This window comes from Camelus dromedarius, chromosome 18, assembly GCF_036321535.1.
Source record: "Camelus dromedarius isolate mCamDro1 chromosome 18, mCamDro1.pat, whole genome shotgun sequence".
NCBI classification, from domain to species: domain Eukaryota; kingdom Metazoa; phylum Chordata; class Mammalia; order Artiodactyla; family Camelidae; genus Camelus; species Camelus dromedarius.
The window spans coordinates 24478317-24498030 of record NC_087453.1 but is presented as its reverse complement, the minus strand read 5'-3'; the positions used below and the strand labels follow the sequence as shown (position 1 = coordinate 24498030).

Genomic DNA, 19714 nt, shown 5'->3' with positions numbered 1-19714 from the left:
AATACAGTCAGGCCTTTATATCCACAGATTCCACATCCATGGATCTAACCAACCAAATTTTAAAAAATGTTTTAAGTTAGAGGAAGTTCCAAAAAGTAAAATTTGAATTTGCCACACATAAGCAACTATTGACATAGCATTTACATTTTATTTACAACTATTTATATAGCCTTTATATTGTATTAGGTATTATAAGTAATCTAGAGATGATTTAAAGTATACTGGAGGATGTACATAGATTGTGTACAAATACCACATCATTTTACATGTGGGACCCGAGCATCTGTGAATTTCAATATCCAAGGAGGGGTCCTGGAACCAGTCCTCTATGGATACTGAGGGGTAACTGTATAACAATGAAAATTCTAACCATTAGATTAACATTAGTTGAAGAGTGTTAACACATAGTTTAGAAGTTACGGAGAAACAGGTACTCTGGTATATTGTAGGTGAATGTTTTAAGAAAACAATTTGGCAAGATCTATCAAAATTTTAAATGTAGATACCTCTTAACCTGACAGTGCTAGTCGCTACCTTGAGGGAACCTTAGTCCTTATGCGAAGATGGATATATAAGGTTGCTCACTGAAGTATTATTTGCTATTAGCAAAAATGATACAAATCCTGAATGTTGAATCATAGTGTCTGGTTAAATCAAAACAAAAGAATATAGTACAGCAGTTTTAAAAATGATGTGGTGTTCTATATACTAACTTAGAAAGATCTTAAGGTACAGTGTTAAGTGAAAAAAGCATGTAGCAGAGCAGTTACGTATCTCATTATATAATTTTATGTGAAAACAACTCTCCCCCACAAAAACTCACCCAGACTAAATGTTACTGAGAATTCACACCGAATTGTTCACAGCAGTTTTATAAGATAAAGTGAACCAGACTGTTATGAGGATTCACTTTGTAAAACAGTCAAAACACAAAGCATATAGAGTATAAGGAGAATATATTCATGGTTTAATTGTTTAATTTTGAAAATCAAAGAGTTAGCATAAATTATGGAGGAAAATATACTTGGCTATGTATACAGTAATATATAAGCAGTGAGCAGTGCATTAACTATTATGTATAAAATGGAAGCTGGGGAAAACAGATTTGATTGTTTAGAATTCAAAAATACTGCATCTGTGGCTGACATTATTGTCAGGAAATCAGTGAAGTATATCAGAAAGAAAAAGTTCAGAGTCAGGGTATCTGGTCACTCTGGTTCTGGTGCTGTTAATCTTTACTCAGCCTTGTGATCTTGGGCAAACTGCTCCTGTCTGGGTCTTGTTTCCTTCTTGTCATCTATCATGTCTAGATTCTGAGCCTGAATCCAAGGAAAGTGAGAAGCATAGTACAGTGTATAATAGCATATTGAACATAAACTGCACTGTTGAGTCTGCTGAGTCAGTAGGTACTCTGAAGGAGGAACTCTGTAAATTTGTGGATGACCACAGACCATCTGCCCAGGATGTGCCAGCGGTGCTCAGGTAGGCCTGGCAGCAAGGGGGCAGAGCTATTGCTGGGCTTGTTTTATGTTTGAAAGTTTCTATTGAAAAAAAAGAGAAAAAGACTGGATGGATATACTACATACCCATAATAGTGACCTCTGGGTATATATAATATTCCATTTTTTAATCAAAAAGTAATATATTAGTATTTTATGTAATTCAAAAAGACAGTAATGTAGATAAAAGCAAACATGCCAGAATGTTAATAGTGGTTAATTTTGGGTGCTGGGAATATGAGTGATTGTGGTTTTCTTTATACTTACCAGGTATTTTTAAATAGGTAAATATTTCAGTAAGTGACAAGTTTAATGGTTCACTGGCAAATAATAGACTGTGTTCTGGTTAAAAATTAAATTCAGTAAGCAAGAAAATGTTTGAAGGAAAAGAGAACTGAATTTAGTTTTACCCATTTGACAAGAAAAGAGATACGGTGATAATGTTTTACTCTGGGAAGAGGAAGGTCTTTCTCCATTTTATATGTTTCCACTTTATTTGGCCAAGATACTTGTAGAAAAGAAAGTCTTTTTGCTTCTGTCTTCAGTATTATCTTAGCTTTCCATAGCAGTAGTTGGGGAGCTGTTTGTTTCCTGGTCACATGACCTATTAATGCTTTTGTCACTGGCTGGCTGTAAGTTTGAAAACCAGAGAGCCCTTGGTAACCTTGGCAGTCAGCCAGCCTTCTGTCCACGTGGGTTGGAAAATGGACCAAAGGGCCAGCTTGACGAATTATTTCTAGCATAGAGAATGATTGCAAGATGAATCTTACATTAAACATGAGGAAGTGGGGAGGGACAGGTAACCATTTCCCAGGGAAAGAAGTTTTTTCTTACTTTAATCTTGATCATCTTCCAGTTTCTATTCTGCCACTTCTAAAACCCTAAGTTACTCCACATGTCCCTCAGATTTTTATTATGAAAATGTCCAAACAATGCAGAAAAGACTAGTACAATGAATACGTTACACTCACCACTTAGATTCAGCAATTTTTAACTTTTTGCCGTATGTGCATTGTCTTTATTTTTTTTTTCTCTTTATTCTTTCCTGTTAAATCTTTTTCAAGTTGCAGACATCATGACACTTCACCCCTAAGTACTTCCTCATGCATCTGCTAAGAAAAAGGACATTCTACTATGTAACCACCATAACATTATCTCACCTAAGAAAATTAACAGTAATTCCATATTACCATCTATTATCCAGGGCATATTCAAATTTTCTCAACTGTCTCATAGATGTTTCCCAGGTTTTTTTTTTTTTTTTTTTTTGGTTTGTTTAAATAAAATTAAGGTTCATACTTTGCACTGTTTTCTTATTCTTCAACTTCTTTTACATAAGAAAAGTTCTCCCTCTCGTTCTTTTAGTTTTACATGGCATTGGCTTCTTTTAACTGAATTTTTTAAAAAATTATTTACTTTTTGGGGGTAATAATTTTATTATATTTTATTTAGTTTTAAAGGAGGTACTGGGGATTAAACCCAGGACCTTGTGCATGCTAAGCACACACTCTTCTGCTGAACTATATACCCTCCCCCTAAATTTTTTTTTAATTGTGATAAAGTACACATAAAATTTACCATCTTAACCATTTTTAAGTGTACAGTTTAGTGGCCTTAAGCATATTTACATTGTTGTGCTACGATCACCACTACTCATCCACAGAACTCTTCATCTTGTAAAACTGAAATTCTGGTACCAATTAAACTGTAACTCCCCACTCCTTCCCCCCGGCCCCCGGTAACCACCAGTCTGTGTTCTGTCTTTGTAAATTTGACTATTGTAGGTACCTCATAAAAATGGAATCGTACAATATTTGTCCTTTTGTGACTGACCTGTTTCACTTACTGTATTGTCTTTAAGCTTCATCTGTTTTTTTTTTTTAGCGTGTGTCAGAATTTCTGTCCTTTTTAAGATTGAACGATATTCTATTGTATGTATATATCAAGCCTGTCTGTGTCCATAGACACTTGGGTTGCTTCTACCTTTTAACTATTTCAAGTAATGCTGCTGTAAACATGGGTGTACAAATATCTCTTTGAATCCTTGTTTTCATTTGTTAGGACTGCATACCCAGAAAGTGGAATTACTGAATCATATGGTAATTTAATATTTAATTTTTTAAGGAGCCACCATGCTGTTTTCCACAGCAACTGCGCTATTGTACATTCCCACTAATGGTGTGTAAAGGTTCCAGTTTCTCTTCATCCTTGCTAACACTTTATATTTTCTGCTTTTTTGATGTTAACTATTTAAATTTGTATGGCAGTAATATCTCTTTATGGTTTGGATTTGCATTTCCCTGATGATTAGTGATATTGAGCATCTTTTTGTGTGCTTATTGGCCATTTGTGTATCTTCTTTGGAAGATTCAAAGTCCTTTCAAGTCCTTTGTCCATTTTGAGTTTTTTGTTGTTGTTGAGTTGTAGGAGTTCTTTATATATCCTGGATATTAGCCTCTTATCAGATATGTAACTTGCAGATGTTTCCTTCCAGTCTGTGGGTTGTCTTTTCACTCTGTTGTATACTTTTATGAACATAAATTTTTAATTTTGATGACATCTAACTTATGTATTTTTTCATTTGTTGTCTGTGCTTTTGGTGTCATACCAAATCCAATGTCATGAAGATTTTCCCTATTGTTTCCTTCTAAAAATTTTTATAGTTTTAGTTTTACATTTTAGGTTTATGTGAGTCATTATTCTGTTTTGAGTTAAATTTTGTGTAGGTGTAAAGTAAGAGTCCAATTTTTTTTTTTTTTAAATGTGGCTATACAGTTTTCCCAAAACCATTTGTTGAAAAAAACTCTCCTTTCTCAGTAAATAATCTTGGTACCCTTGTCAAAAATCATTTGACCAGAAGAACATTATAGTAAGTGAAATAAGCCAGTCACAAAAAGAGTTTATTCTATTGCATTGGTCTATATGTGTATCTTTATGCCAATACCAAACTGTTATGATGACTATAGCTTTGTAACACCTTTTGAAATCAGGAAGTATGTCCTCCAGCTTGATCCTTCTTTTTCAATATTTTATTTATTTTGGGTCCCTTGCGATTTCATAAGAATTTTAGAATGGATTTTTCTATTTCTTAAAAAAAATTATTGGATAGAAATTGCATTGAATCTGTAGATTGCTTTGTGTAATACTAACAGCTTACCAGTATTAAGTCTTCCAGGGCATGATTGTGAATATATTTCCATTATTGGTGTCTTGTTTAATTTATTTCAGAAATATATGAATGATTCAGTTTTTCTGAATCCTCACCAGCATTTTGGTATCATCACTGTTATTTTAGTTTTTCTAATAGATGTATAGTAATATCTCATTGTGGTTTTAATTTACATTTCCCTAATGGATAATGATGTTGAACTAGTTTTCATGTGCTTATCTGCCATCTCTATATCTACTTTGAAAAAAATGTTTCTTCATGCCCTTTGCCTACTTACTAATTGGATTTTTCTTTTTTTTACTGTTTAGTTTTGAGAGTTTTTAATGTATTTTACTTTGTCAGATAAGGGATTTGCAAATATATTCTCCCAATCTGTAGCTTATCTTTTCATTCTCTCAACAAGGTCTTTCACAAAGCAAAAGTTTAAAATGTTGATGTTAATCAAATTTTTATCAAATTTTCAATGGATCATACTCTTGGTATCAAGTTTAAGAACTTCATCAGACCCTAAGTCCTGAGTATTTTCTATTTTCTTCTAAAGATTTTATAGTTTTACATTTAAATTTTTAAATCTGTTATCTATTTTGAGTTAATTTTTGTGTAAGGTTTAGGTTGAGGTTCATGTTTTTGTCTGTGGAATCCATTTGCTCCAACACCATTTATTGAAAAGACATTCTTCCTCCATTGAAAAGACTATTGCTTTCCAACCTTTGTCAAATTAATTGGTTATATTTGTGTGAGCCTGTTTCTAGCTATTCTATTCCATTCCATTGATCTATGTGTCTGTCGCTCAGCCAGTATCATTCAGTCTTGATTACTTTAGCTATATAGTAAGTCTTGACGTCAGATGGAATGATTCCTCCCAGTTTATTCTTTGAAAACTTTTTTAGCTATTCTAGTTCCTTTGCCGTTCCATATAAATTTTAGAGTAATCTCATCTATATGTACAAAAAATCTTGCTGGGATTTTGGTAGGAATTGTGTTAAACTTATACGTCAATTTGCGGAGAATTGACATTATGTTGTCTTCCAGTCTATGAATATGATATGTCTCTCCATTTACTTAGATCTTATTTGATTTCCTTTATCAGTGTTTTGTAGTTTTTAGCATGTAAGTCCTATGCATGTTTTATTAGATTTATATTTAAATGATATATTTTTAATTGGGTTTCTGTGTGTTAATTGCTTTTATACAATTGGCTTCTATATGTTGCTTTTGCAGTTTCATGGAATTCACTTATTAATTATAGGATTTTTTTTTTGTAGATTCTATGAGAGCCCCTACATAGGTCATTATGTCATCTGCAAATAGGGATAGTTTTATTTTCCTTTTCTATCTTTATGCCTTTTGTTTTCTTTTTTACCTTATTGCATTGGCCAGAATGTCTAGTATTATGTTGAATAGGAGTGATGAGAGCAAACATCTTTTTCTTGTTCCTCATTTAGTCTTTCACCATTAAGTATATCCCAGACTTTGCTTCAGATATTTTTTTGTAGATATTCTTTACCAAGTTGAGGAAACTCAATTGATTTCTAGTTTTCTGAGTGTTTTTATTGAGAATAGGTATTGGATTTTGTCAGATGATTTTTCTGCATCAATTATGTGGTTGTGTAATTTTTTTTCTTTAGCCTATTAAATGATGGATTATATTGATTGGTTTACCAATAATGAACCAGCCTTGCATGCCCCTTGGTCGTAGTGTATAATTCTTTTTATATGTTGTTGAATTCTATTTGCTAATATTTTATTGAGGGTTGTTACATCTATATTCATGATTAATATTGATCTCTAGGTTTTGGGGGGTTTTTTGGAACTGTCTTTGTCTGATTTTGGTATTGGGTGGAAGATTGTGGACATCTTCAGGGGAGACAGTGGTAATTGACTATTAAGTCTTGGACTTGGGGTGTTGGAACATCAGTAAGGATCTGGGGCAGGGAAGGAACCCAAGAAAGGGAGATGGTGTTGTTTGGCTGGAAGTACTGTTGCTTGGGTAAGGGCACTTTATCAGAACAGGGAGGGTGAGGATGAAGTCTGATTATTATGAATGGAACAGTTACTGTAGTTGGTTTGTGAAGGATCTTAGGGCTGGGAATATATTGATTGTAGGGGGAAAAGATTAACTATAGGAGTGTTAGGGAATGAATAGTAGAGACAGATCCTGGACCTGGAGGTGATGGGGACAGACCCAGTGGAAGGATCAGTCTCAAGCAGGAAAGTGAGCACTTCTTTCTGGGACTGCTCAGAAGGAAAAGAGATTGATATGGAGAGCATGGGGTCCTTAGAAGTGATATTAGTGTCTAGGAGTGCCTCTCTTTTTGCTTTATTTGAGAGGAAGGGCATATCCCAAGACCAAGGGAATTCGAGATCTGCATAGAAATGGAAGCAAGTACCATCTGTTGACACTCTCTATGGGGCCAGTTGTGATGATGAGTCATAGCTCCCTTTAGGTCTTTAGACCAGTTTTTGGTTTTTATCTGTTTGGTCTTTGTTTTGCTTTTGACAGACCAGTGAGGACCACAGTTAGGGTAAATCAGTATGGGAACTCTTCTTACATACTTCAAAAACGAGAAGTCATTGGAGGTCCTTCTGGTGAGCTGCTGAGCCCCAGTCCTGTCAGCATTGATCGTGAGAGGGCCTTTGGCTCCATCCTTTGTTGAGGCAGAGAGCCACTGACCATCGAGTTTGTAATCAGGAGTTCAGATTTTGTCTTCAGATCAGTTTTGTATAATCTCTTCCAAAAATAGAAGAGAAAAAAGAATGCTTTTCAATTCCTTTTTATGATTCTGATACCAAAACCAGGCAAGGACCAGTTTCCATCCCTAGCAGTCATTCTCTTCCTCATGCCTTCATGTGCTGGTACTCAGGAAGCTGATTTCTGTTTTTATTGCAGCTGCAGTCGACTCCGCCAGGTTCAAAGCATCCTGACCCAGAGCAGCAAGTCTCAGCCTGATGGGATCCTATGCATCCTAGGTCAGTGCTTTTAACAAGGTGGGACTCAAGGATGGGGGAACTTGGCTTCTGTTCATGGGAAGATAATAATAGTATCACTGTGAGATAAGCTCCAAGTTAGTCTCCTTCTCCTAGTTCTTATTCCCCTGAAATCTGTTGCTGTTTAATGAGGTCAGATGACCTCAGTGAGATTTCAGTGAGATCTCAGTGAGATAGGAAACCCCTACCACAGAGCAGGCATTTGGGACATGTTATCTCACTTCTCCTCACAGTGACCTTACAAGGGAGCAGTGTTGTCTTTTTTTTTTTTACAGAGGAGGAAACTGAGACTCTGGGAGATAAAACAGACTTGCCCAGGGCCATAGGGTGGCAGAATTGGGCATTTCTTTATTCTTTAACTTTTTTTTTATTATGAAAACATATGATATAATTTAAAAATTAAGACAATCCACAAATAATAATGAATGAAGCTTTCTAACCATCCCAGACACCCAGTCTCACTCCCTAGATATAACATTGCCAACTGTATTTTTTTAAAACACAAAAGGGAACATTTTATATATACTGTTGTTAACTTAAAAGTTTTACTTGACGGTATATCTTGGAGGTTTTTCTTAATATCAGATTGATCTCCTTCTTTATCTCATTTTCACTTACATTTGTAGTATTGAGTCATAAAAGTTGTTTAAGTCTGATTTTATTCCCAGAAGTGAACCAGTTTCTTGTTCATTTATTTTGGATCACTAAGGACTCATATATATTTATTTTATACTTTGGGTTAAAATTCACTACCATTTCAAATTGTTCCAGCTTTGGCCATTTGGAGAGCTTTCATCTGGCTCCTGTGTCCCTCCCTTTGACGTAGCCCCATAAAAGCTTTAGTTTGTTTAGGACTTTTGTACTTTCTGACACTGTAAGGTACCTCATTCTTATTTTTGTATATTTCCTACCCCAGTCCTAGAATCAGCCATTTTTCTAAGGAGCCCTGTTTTTGGTTTTTTTTTGGTTCTTTTTTTTTGAAGAATGGTATCAAAAACCAAGATCTGTGTGCTGGGTATACTCTCTGCTATTGAGATGTCATTGCTTTTGGCCCTCTCAGCTGACAAAGTAAGGAAATAATGCGTGAACATTAACTGGTGACTATACACACATCTATTAATGTTACACAACCATTTGTATCTATATTAAGCTAGCCATGAATTTGATGTGTTTCCAGCTCTAACCCATTACCACATGGATTATTCTAGCCTCCTCTTCTTGCATATCTATAGACTCCCATTCCACCAGTGAGAAACTTGGCACCTACCATCCACCATCCACTTACTTGTTCGATTCCAGTATATGTGTATATTAGTATCATATTCGCTAACCCATAATACCCCTGTGAGAAACAACTTGGTCAACTAGAGCACAGTGCTTACATATAGTATCTTTTACCTTTACTTTTACATGGTAAGTCTTTTTAATGTTAGCAGTTTTTGTGACAGTTTATATGTCTGGAACCCTTAGAAGAGGGTTCTAAGGGTTCACAGTGAGGCTAGTCTAGCCCAGTTCACTGGTTATTTTTAACTCCATAGACCTTTCAACTCCAGGCCTTGTGTAGGCCAGGTCATCCCTGCTTTTGATTCTTTTTCATCCCTCCATTCACTGAAGTGTTGGATGGGTTAGAAGGCTGTGCTGCTTTGATCTTAACTGAGAAAGTAGACATCCCATATTTGAAGTCCCCTACCACAGATAGTCCCTAGGCCCCTCTGATCTGAGTGACCATTACTTTTCACTCTTCACTGGTCTGAATAACCATTGGCAGTCCTGTTTCCCAGGCTTCAGCCATATTTCTATTCCTGGAGCTCCTTCTACCCCAACCCCTTCCTCTTAGCCTCACACAGACAGCTGCCTCCTGCCCTTAAGACGTGTCCCTCTTGTTCAGAGCCAAAGCTCTGGGTCTTCACTTAGCCAGGAACCAGGTAATATATGTGCCTGGGGCATAGAAAGGCAGTTGTGAAGGCAGTATTGTTTAGTTTCCTTTTTGTCTCTGACCCAGCCCCACTAGACTGTAAGCTTCATGAGGACCATTTGTAGGCCTGTTTACTACAAGTTCCAGCACCCAGTGCAGTGCTAGCCTTGGACCTGATAAATATTTGTGAAATGGTGGATGTCTGTGGTTTTATTCACTTTTCCTCTTTTCACTTATTTGAGTTCTTTTCAAACCACTTTACCTTCTTTATTTGATCTCATAAAGGTCTCTGAGAAAGATCTCTGAGAAGTAAGTGCTTTTCTGATGCCTGTTCCTATTCCAATGGGAAATATTGCAAAATCTTTAACCAGCCGTGGCAGGACTATATTTTCTGGTTCCTTCTGTCCTCAAGAACCACTTTTGATTAAATTAACAGCTTCAGTAATCTGTCCCTTTTGACTGTCTCCACTATATAGATCTTGAATTCAAGTAAGGATACTTGATGCTGAGGCCTGCTTCTTTCACAGAGTTGCCTAGTTTGGTTTGTGGCACCAAAGTGGTCTGAGCTGCTGCCTTTAACCATCAGAATGTTGCTGAGCAGGGGCAAGCTCTTGGGGCTCGTTTGCGCCCCGTGGTACAGTACAGCTGATCAGAGCCTTCTTTGCCTTGCAGGAATCGATAGCAGGTACAATGAAGGCTGCAGAGAGCTGGCGAATTACCTTCTGTTTGGTTTGTACAATCAGAATACCAGTGATTTTGAGAAAACAGGGTTTTCTGAAGAAGTTCTAGATGGTAAGTATATACTGGTAAACTCTGTGTCACAGCGGAGTAGGTGATTTATTCCTTTGGATTCTTATTTCATGGTCTTTTTATGGAAAAATATGATCAAATTTAAAATAGCCTGAAGCCCCGGTAAATGTTTGCTTTTGTATTAATGAAAAACGTTTCTTCTTTGCTCTTGTATTAAGCTCTGTTGGTCACCTACGGGATAAGAGACTAGTGACAGATAGTTTTCAGAGTAAGTTTAATGAATAAATCAGCTTTAGCTGTTTGTTTGTTTTTTTGTGGGGAGGGGAGTACTTAGATTTATTTATTTATTTATAGAGAAGGGACTGGGGATTGGACCCAGGACCTTGTGCACACTAAGCATGTGCCCTACCACTATGAACTATACTCTCCCCACTTGGATAAATCAGATTTAGAGGGAAAAAAGTAAACATCAGTGTTTGGCTTTATATCTTCTTGTCAGGGTACTAGTTTTCCTCTCAATTGCCCACTGCGTCTGTGTGCTGGGAGGTTCATATTATGTGCCATTGTCCTATGAAAGCACTTAAAGCTGTGAGTCAAGGATGCGCCTGCAGGCTACTCTTGGTAAGGAAGACTTCATGTGGATCTTCAGCTTAGGAACAAAGGCTCTTTGTCCTGCTCCGTCTTTGGGAATTGTTTTCTGTGTGACTGTAATTCATGACGATGCCTGTGACTACAATGCAGGCTTTCTGCTTACATTCCCCTTTCCTTTGCTCTGAGACACTCACTGTGTGTTGATGCTGCTGTGGGGTGATGCCCAGGAGCTATCTCTGGTATCACATACTTAGCATCATAACTTGCCTGCCAGATGGGTCAGAAGACACAGGAATAGACAAATCAAAATGGACAAGAGACAGCTCTTGTGAAGCAGCTGGGGCACGCATGAAAGGAAACAGCTGATGCTGAAATAATCATTCTGTGGAATTTTATCCCCCAGGGGACATTTGCCAATATCTGAGGACATTTTTTATTGTCACAACTGGGTAGAGTGAGTAAAAGCCAGGTATGCTACTAAACATCCTACAGTGAATACACAGGACAGCTCCCCACAACAAAGAGTGATCTGGTCTAAACTGTCAGTAGTGCTGAGGTTGAAAGCTGAGATTACCTGATCTATGCTTCTGCATTTCGATCTCTAATTATACGAGGGGAAAAGAAACTAACATGAAGGATTTATTTTTAAAAGAAACTTTTAAAACAATTTTCATGTTCATCCAATTCTCTTGTGCTTTCTTCTTTTACCTGACAGTAATAACATCAGTCCTAAGAATGCTTAATTAGGTTTTGTAGCTGTTGCATCATTTCTTTTACTGGATCCTAATTCTTTGCAGGATGTTACACATTAGTGTAGAGTACATTCCACACAGGAAGCCCTTAGGGACTTCAAATTCTCACTGTTGAGCAGATGATCTGCAAGTGATTGAGGGCAGGGCTCCCAGTAGGATGAGAGGGGGCCCTTTCCTATCTCTCAGTCAGCGTGAAGAGGCTGCTCCATCCTGTGTTCCCTAGAACACGTTGAGTCTGTGGAGCTCCAGGTGTGGAGCTCAGAGTGGCTTAAAAAGGCCACCATCATGGAGCTTTATTTTATGAGGCCACCTAGCTGTGCAGTCAGCTGAGATCCATATTCACCAGGCTTATGTTTTTGTAGATTATGGTCTGTTGCACTGTGTACTGTGTTTTCATTGCCTCCTGTCTCAGTGATCCCTTCCCCTCCTTGCTCCTCTCTCACCTCTAGGCACCTCTCCAGCCCATTCCCTACTGTCATCTTGTTAGAAAGAGACCTGATGGCTCTAGTTTCTGAGGAGCCGTAAAGTGGAGCCTCTGCTTTCCATCTGAAAGTGTGACTGCTTTCTTTCTCAGTGTTCAAACTGTTTTACTATTCCTGCTTCAGTCCATGGCTCTTTTGTTAGTTTGCCTGGTTTTATTTGCACCCTTGGGATTGCTTTATTTATTTGACCCACCAGCATTGATGGATTGATGGTTCCTCCTTAAATCTGTGAGCTGCTGATCTATTTATAGAAGCCTGCCCACTTGCTTCCACTTCCTTCCTCCCAGTCTTTCCTGTGTACAGAGTTCTCCCTTGTATACAGAGTAACCCTTCCCAGGTTGCCAGGAAAGGGATGTCCTGACAGGCACTGACAGGTGATGCCCTCCGGCCTGCAGTTGCCTTGAGCCAGAAAAGCCATAAGCCAAGAGCTCTAGACACTGATGTCTGCAGGAGAATCAGTCACCGGCCATGTTTGGTGCTGTTTTCCTGCCTCAGTGGCTTTTGACTGTGGAGTTTCCTTTGCTATTTATCTCCACAGTGTTACATAGCTGAGTTTGGTACAACAGATTTTACTCTGTTGAACTTTGCAAAACACCCTGAAGGCTGTTCTTTTGACTTACTCGGTGCCTGCATTGCCATAACCAGAAGGCTGAGGTGGTGGAAGCATTACATGGGGACAAGGAAATCCTTGCTGTCAACACTTGGATATTCTACAGTCACTTTGAAGCATGTTGCCTGATTTAAGCATTTTCAGTTTAGAGTTTTGTTTCTGAAGTGGTTTTGATGGTTTTACTGATTATGTGGGCAGAAGATGTCTAACTGAAATGACTATGACAATCTTGTATTTTAATTTTGTTTTTCTTGCAGATGTGATTATATTGATCAAATCAGACAGTGTCCATCTGTACTGTAATCCTGTAAACTATCGCTATCTCTTACCCTATGTAGCACATTGGAGAAACCTGCATTTCTACTGCATGACAGAAAATGAGGTGAGAAGAGATAGACTAGGCGCTTGGGGACACTCTTTGAGGAAAATGTAGATGTGGAACAGGAGGCCAGATCTTAAAAAAGTTAAATTGCAAAATGTGGTTACAAAAAAGCTTATTTGTTTTAGTGAAACTTCTCATATTTCATTATGAGGCTACCTTATAGATAAATTGCATGCCTAAGGGAGACAAAAAGAACTCTTCAAATTGGAACCTAAGAGCAGGCTTGTAAACTTACCTTTCTGCCCTGCTTCTTCATCACGACTGGATCCTTGCTCTCAGGCCTAGGAACTGCCCCAGGAGAACTTAATAAGCTCTGTGACATTTCCGTGTTTGGATTTCTTGCTATTTGTTTCTATTTCCCTTTGGACCCTTTTCAAGGGTTTGGCTGGAAATCAAATTGGGATTTAAGATTTAGGATTTCATGAAAATTATGATCCAGTGTGGCTCAAGAACCTTTCTTTCCATACAAGCATTTGGGGGATTTTTGAGGACAAATTTCTCTCTTGCATTTAGGTCTCTGATCCATTTTGAGCTTATTTCTGGGTGTGGTATAAGGAAGGGAATGACAAGTGTTTCTGACCAGCAAACAAAACATTGGCTTTAAAAACACCCTCTTGGGACATTTTGGGACCACTGGTAAAAATGTAGAGAAAATATGGGACTTCGTATGTTGTCTCATGATAGCCTGTTTTCCTTTCCATTTCCTTCTTTAGTATGAAGATGAGGAAGCTGCAGAAGAATTTAAAATTGCCAGCTTTGTGGACATGGTTCGAGACTGTAGTAGAATTGGCATCCCTTACAGCTCCCAAGGTACGTATCTGACATCTTAGAGCCTTGCTTGGATGGTATGTGAATCGAATGTCCTTCCTTCTCCTTTCAGTGGAGGCATTCAGCTGGGAAGCCCATTGATCTATTTTTGCTAAAGTCAGAAGAGAATCAAGCAGAATGAAATCTGGGAACTTTCCTATGCAAGCTCATGTTGGTAACTACAGATTCTGCAGCAACACCGCAGGCTACCAGCAGTCAGACAGAAGAACTGATGCGAGGTTAGCCGCAGCTGCTGTCTGTTCTGCGCCAGCTATACAGAGAGTGTAGATGTGGGGCCTCTTGCTAATGAGAAATAGTAGTTTGGGTAGCTGTTAAAAATATTCTGTCAGTGAGGCTCAAAAATAATGTATAAAAATGCAGGGAAAAAATTAACAAGTTTAGCAGTGCTTATATCTTCATAAAATGAGTTTGGGAGTAATCCCTCCTTTTCAATCGTCTGGAAGAGTTTGAGGACTGGTATGAGTTCTTCTTTGTATGTTTGGTAGAATTCCCCGGTGAAGCCGTCCGGTCCTGGACTTTTATTTGTAGGGAGGTTTTTAATTGCTATTTCTATTTCCTTTCTAGTGATTGGATTGTTCAAGTGTTCAGATTCTTCTTGATTCAGTTTTGGTGGACAGTATGTTTCCAGAAACTTGTCCATCTCCTCTAGGTTATCCAGTTTGGTTCCATATAGTTTTTCATAATATTCTCGTATGATACTCTGTATTTCTATTTTGTTTGTTGTAATTTCTCCATTTTCCTTTCTTATTTTGCTAATTTGTGCTCTCTCTTTTTTCTTCTTTGTGAGTTTGGCCAGAGGTTTGTCGATTTTATTTACTTTTTCAAAAAGCCAGCTTTTGGTTTGGTTGATTTTTTCTATGGTCTTGTTAATCTCTAGCAGTGCTTATATCTTATTTAAAAAAGAAACAAACCTTGTCCTTTGAAGCTTTTGTTGTTAAGAAAGGAAAAACTTTGATTTGGTAATTTTCCCTTGAGGGACTTGGTTAGCTATGTTCTTAAGGAAGAGGAGCCAAGTTTGGGTCTGTTAATAATTATATCCACTAAGTGATACAAGTCAGATATAATAGGCCACTATTTATTGATTTACTTAGTTAATTATTTACTTAGGAAACCAGAATCTGAAGATACACCATAGAGAAATCTGAATCTTTGTAACTTGTTTATTATGGTTTGTTTTCTTTGGCTTTCATTTTTGTGTTTCTGGTGTTAATATCTAACCAGTTTATCTGTTTCAGTTTTATTTTGCTGGTTGAGACTGTGGTGAACTCGTGAGAAATGATGCTGTCTGGCCACATTAGATCGGGTTTAGACTGCTGTGTCCAGGACGGTATTTGATACATGCTGTACTTGATTCCTCTAGGTCACCTGCAGATATTTGATATGTTTGTAGTGGAGAAATGGCCAATTGTACAGGCCTTTGCACTTGAGGGCATTGGAGGGGATGGATTTTTTACCATGAAATACGAGGTACGTATGAAAAGCAGTATCCCTGGTTTTTATCTGCTGTTGGGCTGTTTTTATGAAGGTCCACAGGGTGGGTGTTCATCTGTATAACACTCTGAAAAGCTGGCAGCGACCTCCAAAGGGCATGGAGCAAGTTAAAAGACTTGAAATGGGAAATAGTTGCTGTTTAAGCTTGTCCCCAAACTGAGCTCCTGTGTCCTTTATTCTTGGAGTTCCTCTCTGTCCTCCTTCCTCTCCTTTCCTCATTCTGAGTTCACTGCAGCACCGTAGGCTGACTCTTCTTTTAATTTTTATTGTACTATGTCACACACATTTGTCACACACACCCACTCACACATCCACCCCTGGTGTCTGGACTGGAAGTTCTTAGAGACAAAAACAGTCTTCTTGTTGTTGTTTATATCTCAGAAATTCATGTAATTTAATTATTCAAGAGCAATGAAAGAGACAGTGCAGAATTTTGTATAAGTACTGTGTCCTAGAGGAGTGAAAGGGTTAGCTTTTGTGGTAAGAACAGTATCTTTTATTTCAGAATTCTTTGCATCTAGAAAATGACCAATAATATTTGTTAAGTAAATTAATGAATGAGACTGGGAGAGGGGATCATCCAGGGTACACATTAGGGAGGATGACCTGGTATCTATGTGCCTCCATAGGACCCCCACTGAGATGACCTGCCTCCAACCCAGGGAACCAGGGAGAAGAAGCATTGACATGCTAGAAATGGGGGCGTACTGTTAGGGTTAGAGTAAGTGGCACCTTTGGAAGCAAGGCCCAGGGCTCATTCCTACGCATCCTTCTGAGAACTAGCAGTGTCCCAAGAAATGAATGGAGGCTTATCTGGCACACTCTGTAATGTAAAGGAGCTTGGGCTACATGGATGAAGAGAAGTCCACTTTTCCTGCTTCAGAACCAGTTTTCTCACATTGACTACAAGTAGCAGAAGTTCAGCAAGACTGTGGGAGCTGCCCCTGATAATCAGCAATAATGCTCTCTAATTTAGAAGAATAAGAGCTTAAATGGAGGCAGGCCGTACAAGGTAGAGAGGAAGCTTAAAATTTTTAGTGATAATGGTAATAATTATTTTTAATTAATTGTATAAACTAGGCATTTACAGTGACTCCTACATGCCAGACACTGTTCTAAGCATTTTGCATGGATTTACTTTAATTAATACAGTAACCCTCTGAGGTAGGTACTGTTACCGCTCCTGTTTTACAGAAAGGTTAATGAATTTCCCAGAGTCACAGAGCTGGTAGCCAGTGAGTAGCAGGGCTGGGACTTTGTCTAGAAAGTCTGGCTTCAAAGCCTGGTAGAGTGCATGCTTAGCATCATAAGGTCCTAGGTACATTATCTAGTACAATCAATCAATCAATCAATCAATCAATAAAATCATCCCCTCTCCCCCCGCCCCCACAAAAAAAAAAAGAAAGCAAAGCCTGTGCTCCTAACCCCTGGGCTGCCACTAGATTAGCGCTGGAAAGCAGTGTACTAGGAGGCTGAACAATTGCTGCAGCCCAGATAGGGCAGGCCTCTGGCTCCTGCCTTAAGGTGCATCATACCATGAAGTCAAATCCCAAAGAAACAAAACCCCGTTCCAAAAAAAAAAACCTTTATTAAGTTAATGTAGATTTTTACTACAGGGTGGTGTTTTTAGGGGGTGGTGTTGGCAGTGAGGAGAAAACATCACACAACATATGGTACAAGTTATTACTATAAGTCTTCTCTCAAGATCCCTTTCTTCAGATCCTGCCATTCTCTGTAGCTGCTAATTTTCATTCTCTCAGATACCTTTTATCTCCATCTCACTCCCCCCAACCTCAGTTCTCTTCCTTATCCCATCCTTCCTGGTCCTTTACAGTATGGAGCAATTTGGCTTACTGGTCAGCTCTGCCATTATACTCTCTTCTTCTCTGATTCACATATTGAAGGCCTTATAACTGTCTGAGACAGAAGAGTTCTTGCCTCCTCTGAAAGCTTAAGAAGAGAACTGCAAATACTTATAACATAATTTTTTAAACCTCTCTTCTGTTGCATGCCCATAACCAGAAGAAAGTTATTACTCAGAGGATGTTTTGTCTTTGCTGTGGTAGGTGCCAGCATGAGAAAGGAAGCCAGACTCACATTGGATTTACTTGGTATTTAGGCCAGGCCAAACTGAGTTAGGAATATAGAGAACTCTTTCTTCCTGAAAGCAGTACAGGGAAGTTCCTCTGCTAGGGCTTTCCCTGCCTCCAGCTTCCTCCTTACTCTCCAGCTGCTAGAACTATGTGACCTAGTTACGTACATTTACATCAACCAACTCCCCAAGGGGAGGATTCTAAAAGCGAACTTCTGAATAAAGAGAATAACCGTAGAGTGAGCATTGATTAACCTTTTTATGGACAAACATAAGATTTTTGTATTGAAAGGTGGAATAAGACTTAACGAAAAAATTCAATAGAAGGCAAGAAAGAGACCATAGCATATGAGATGCAAGAATAGATCAGTATGTTTTTAAAAAAGTTTTTCTCCAGGAAATAAAATAAAAATTGAGGGGAAAAAAAATCTTTTATGCTTTCTAAGAATGGAGTTTGTAAAAAGAGAAATGAGATAAAGTAAGCAGAATTTAAAAGGGAGATGGATGACATATAAGGAAATATTGTAATAAGTCTCAAACTTCATTAGTAGAATTAAAATTTGCATTTAAAAATAGAAATCAGGGAGATTGGCCAAGATGGTGGAGTGGAAAGACCCTGAGCTCACCTGCTCTCCTGAGCACACCAAAATCACAAATGTTTGCAGAACAGCCATCAATGAAAAAGAGCAGAACCTATCAGAAGAGATCTTCTACAACTAGAGACATAAAGAAGGAATGACAACGAGATGGGTAGGAGGGCCAGACTCATGATATAGTCAAGTCTCACACCCCCAGGTGGGTGACCCACAAACAGGAGAATAATTACCTTGCAGAGTTTCTCCCACAGGAGTGAGAGTTCTAAGCCCCATGTCTGGCTCCTCAGTTCGTAGGGGGGGAGGTGGGGGTCCTACATTAAGAAGATAATCCCCCAGAGCATTTGGCTTTGAAGGTGAGTGGGGCTTAATTTCTAGAGTCCTGCAGGTTTGGGGAAAATGGAGACTTTACTCTTAAAGGGCACATGCAGAAATCTGACATGCACTCAGACCCAGGGAAAGAATGGTAATTTGATAGGAGCCTGGCCAGACTTACCTGTTGGTTTTTGAGTCTCTCAAAGAGGCAGGAGGCAACTGTACCTCACCCTGAGGGCACAGACACTGGTAGCAGCCCTTCCTGGGTGCTCATTCTACCATGCAGACATTGGTGCTGGTGGGTGCCATTGTGGAATCCTCTCTCTAGCTTATTAGTACCAAGACCTGAGCCCAGCTAACAGCCTATAGGTGCCAGTGCTGGGACACTCAGGCCAAGCAACTAACTGGGCAGGGAAACAGCCCCACCTATCAGTGGACAGGCTGCCTAAACACCTCCTGAGCCCACAGCCACCTCTAGACATGGTCCTGCCCACCAGAGAGCACAGGACCCAACTCCATTCACCAGCGGGCAGGCACCAGCCCCAGAATCCCCTGGGTCCCAGCCTGCCTTTCAGGAAGCCCGCTCTAGCCTCTAGGACCAGCCTCACCCACCAGGCGACAGATACCAGACGTAAGAAAACTACAATCTTGCAGCCTGTGAAGACAGAGTACTGGAAATCACTGATGTTTAATGGAAAAAAAAGATTGAAAATAACTGAAAACAGTTTAAGAGACCTTTGGGACAATGTCAAGTGCACTAATATTTGCATTATAGTGGTCCCAGAAGGAAAATAGAGAAAAGGCCTGAGAAAATATTTGAAGACATAATAGCTGGAAACTTCCCTAACCTGGGAAAGGAAAAAGTCATCCAAATCCAGGAGGCACAGAGAGTCCCATAGAGGATTAACCCCAAGAGGAGCACACCAAGACACATTGTAATTTAAATGGCAAAAATTAAAGACAATATTAAAAGTAGCAAAGCAAAGGCAACAAATAACATACAAGGGGACTCTCATAAGGCTATCAGCTGCCGTTTCAGCAGAAATTCTGCAGCTGCAATATATTTAAAGTGATGAAAGGAAAAAGCCTATGACCAAGAATACCCTACCCAGCAATGCTTTCATTCAAATTTGTTGCAGAGATCGAAAGCTTTACAGATAAGCAAAAGCTAAAATAATTCAGTGCCACCAAACCAGCTTGACAAGAAATGTTACAGGAACTTCTCAAAAAGAAAAGGCCACAACTAGAAACATGAAA

The 19714-nt window shown here is 38.7% G+C and overlaps 1 protein-coding gene across 2 annotated transcripts in view; it reads left to right on the top strand.

The window, feature by feature from the left end:
• Positions 1-19714, top strand: part of DNAAF9 (dynein axonemal assembly factor 9) — a 107741-nt gene that overhangs the window by 7939 nt on the left and 80088 nt on the right. For both annotated transcript variants that reach the window (XM_031434139.2, XM_031434137.2), the window contains exons 2-6: positions 7559-7638; positions 10244-10363; positions 13014-13138; positions 13852-13948; positions 15327-15433. In XM_031434139.2, coding sequence (XP_031289999.1) covers positions 7559-7638; positions 10244-10363; positions 13014-13138; positions 13852-13948; positions 15327-15433 — 529 coding nt within the window. The remainder of the gene's footprint in view (positions 1-7558; positions 7639-10243; positions 10364-13013; positions 13139-13851; positions 13949-15326; positions 15434-19714) is intronic.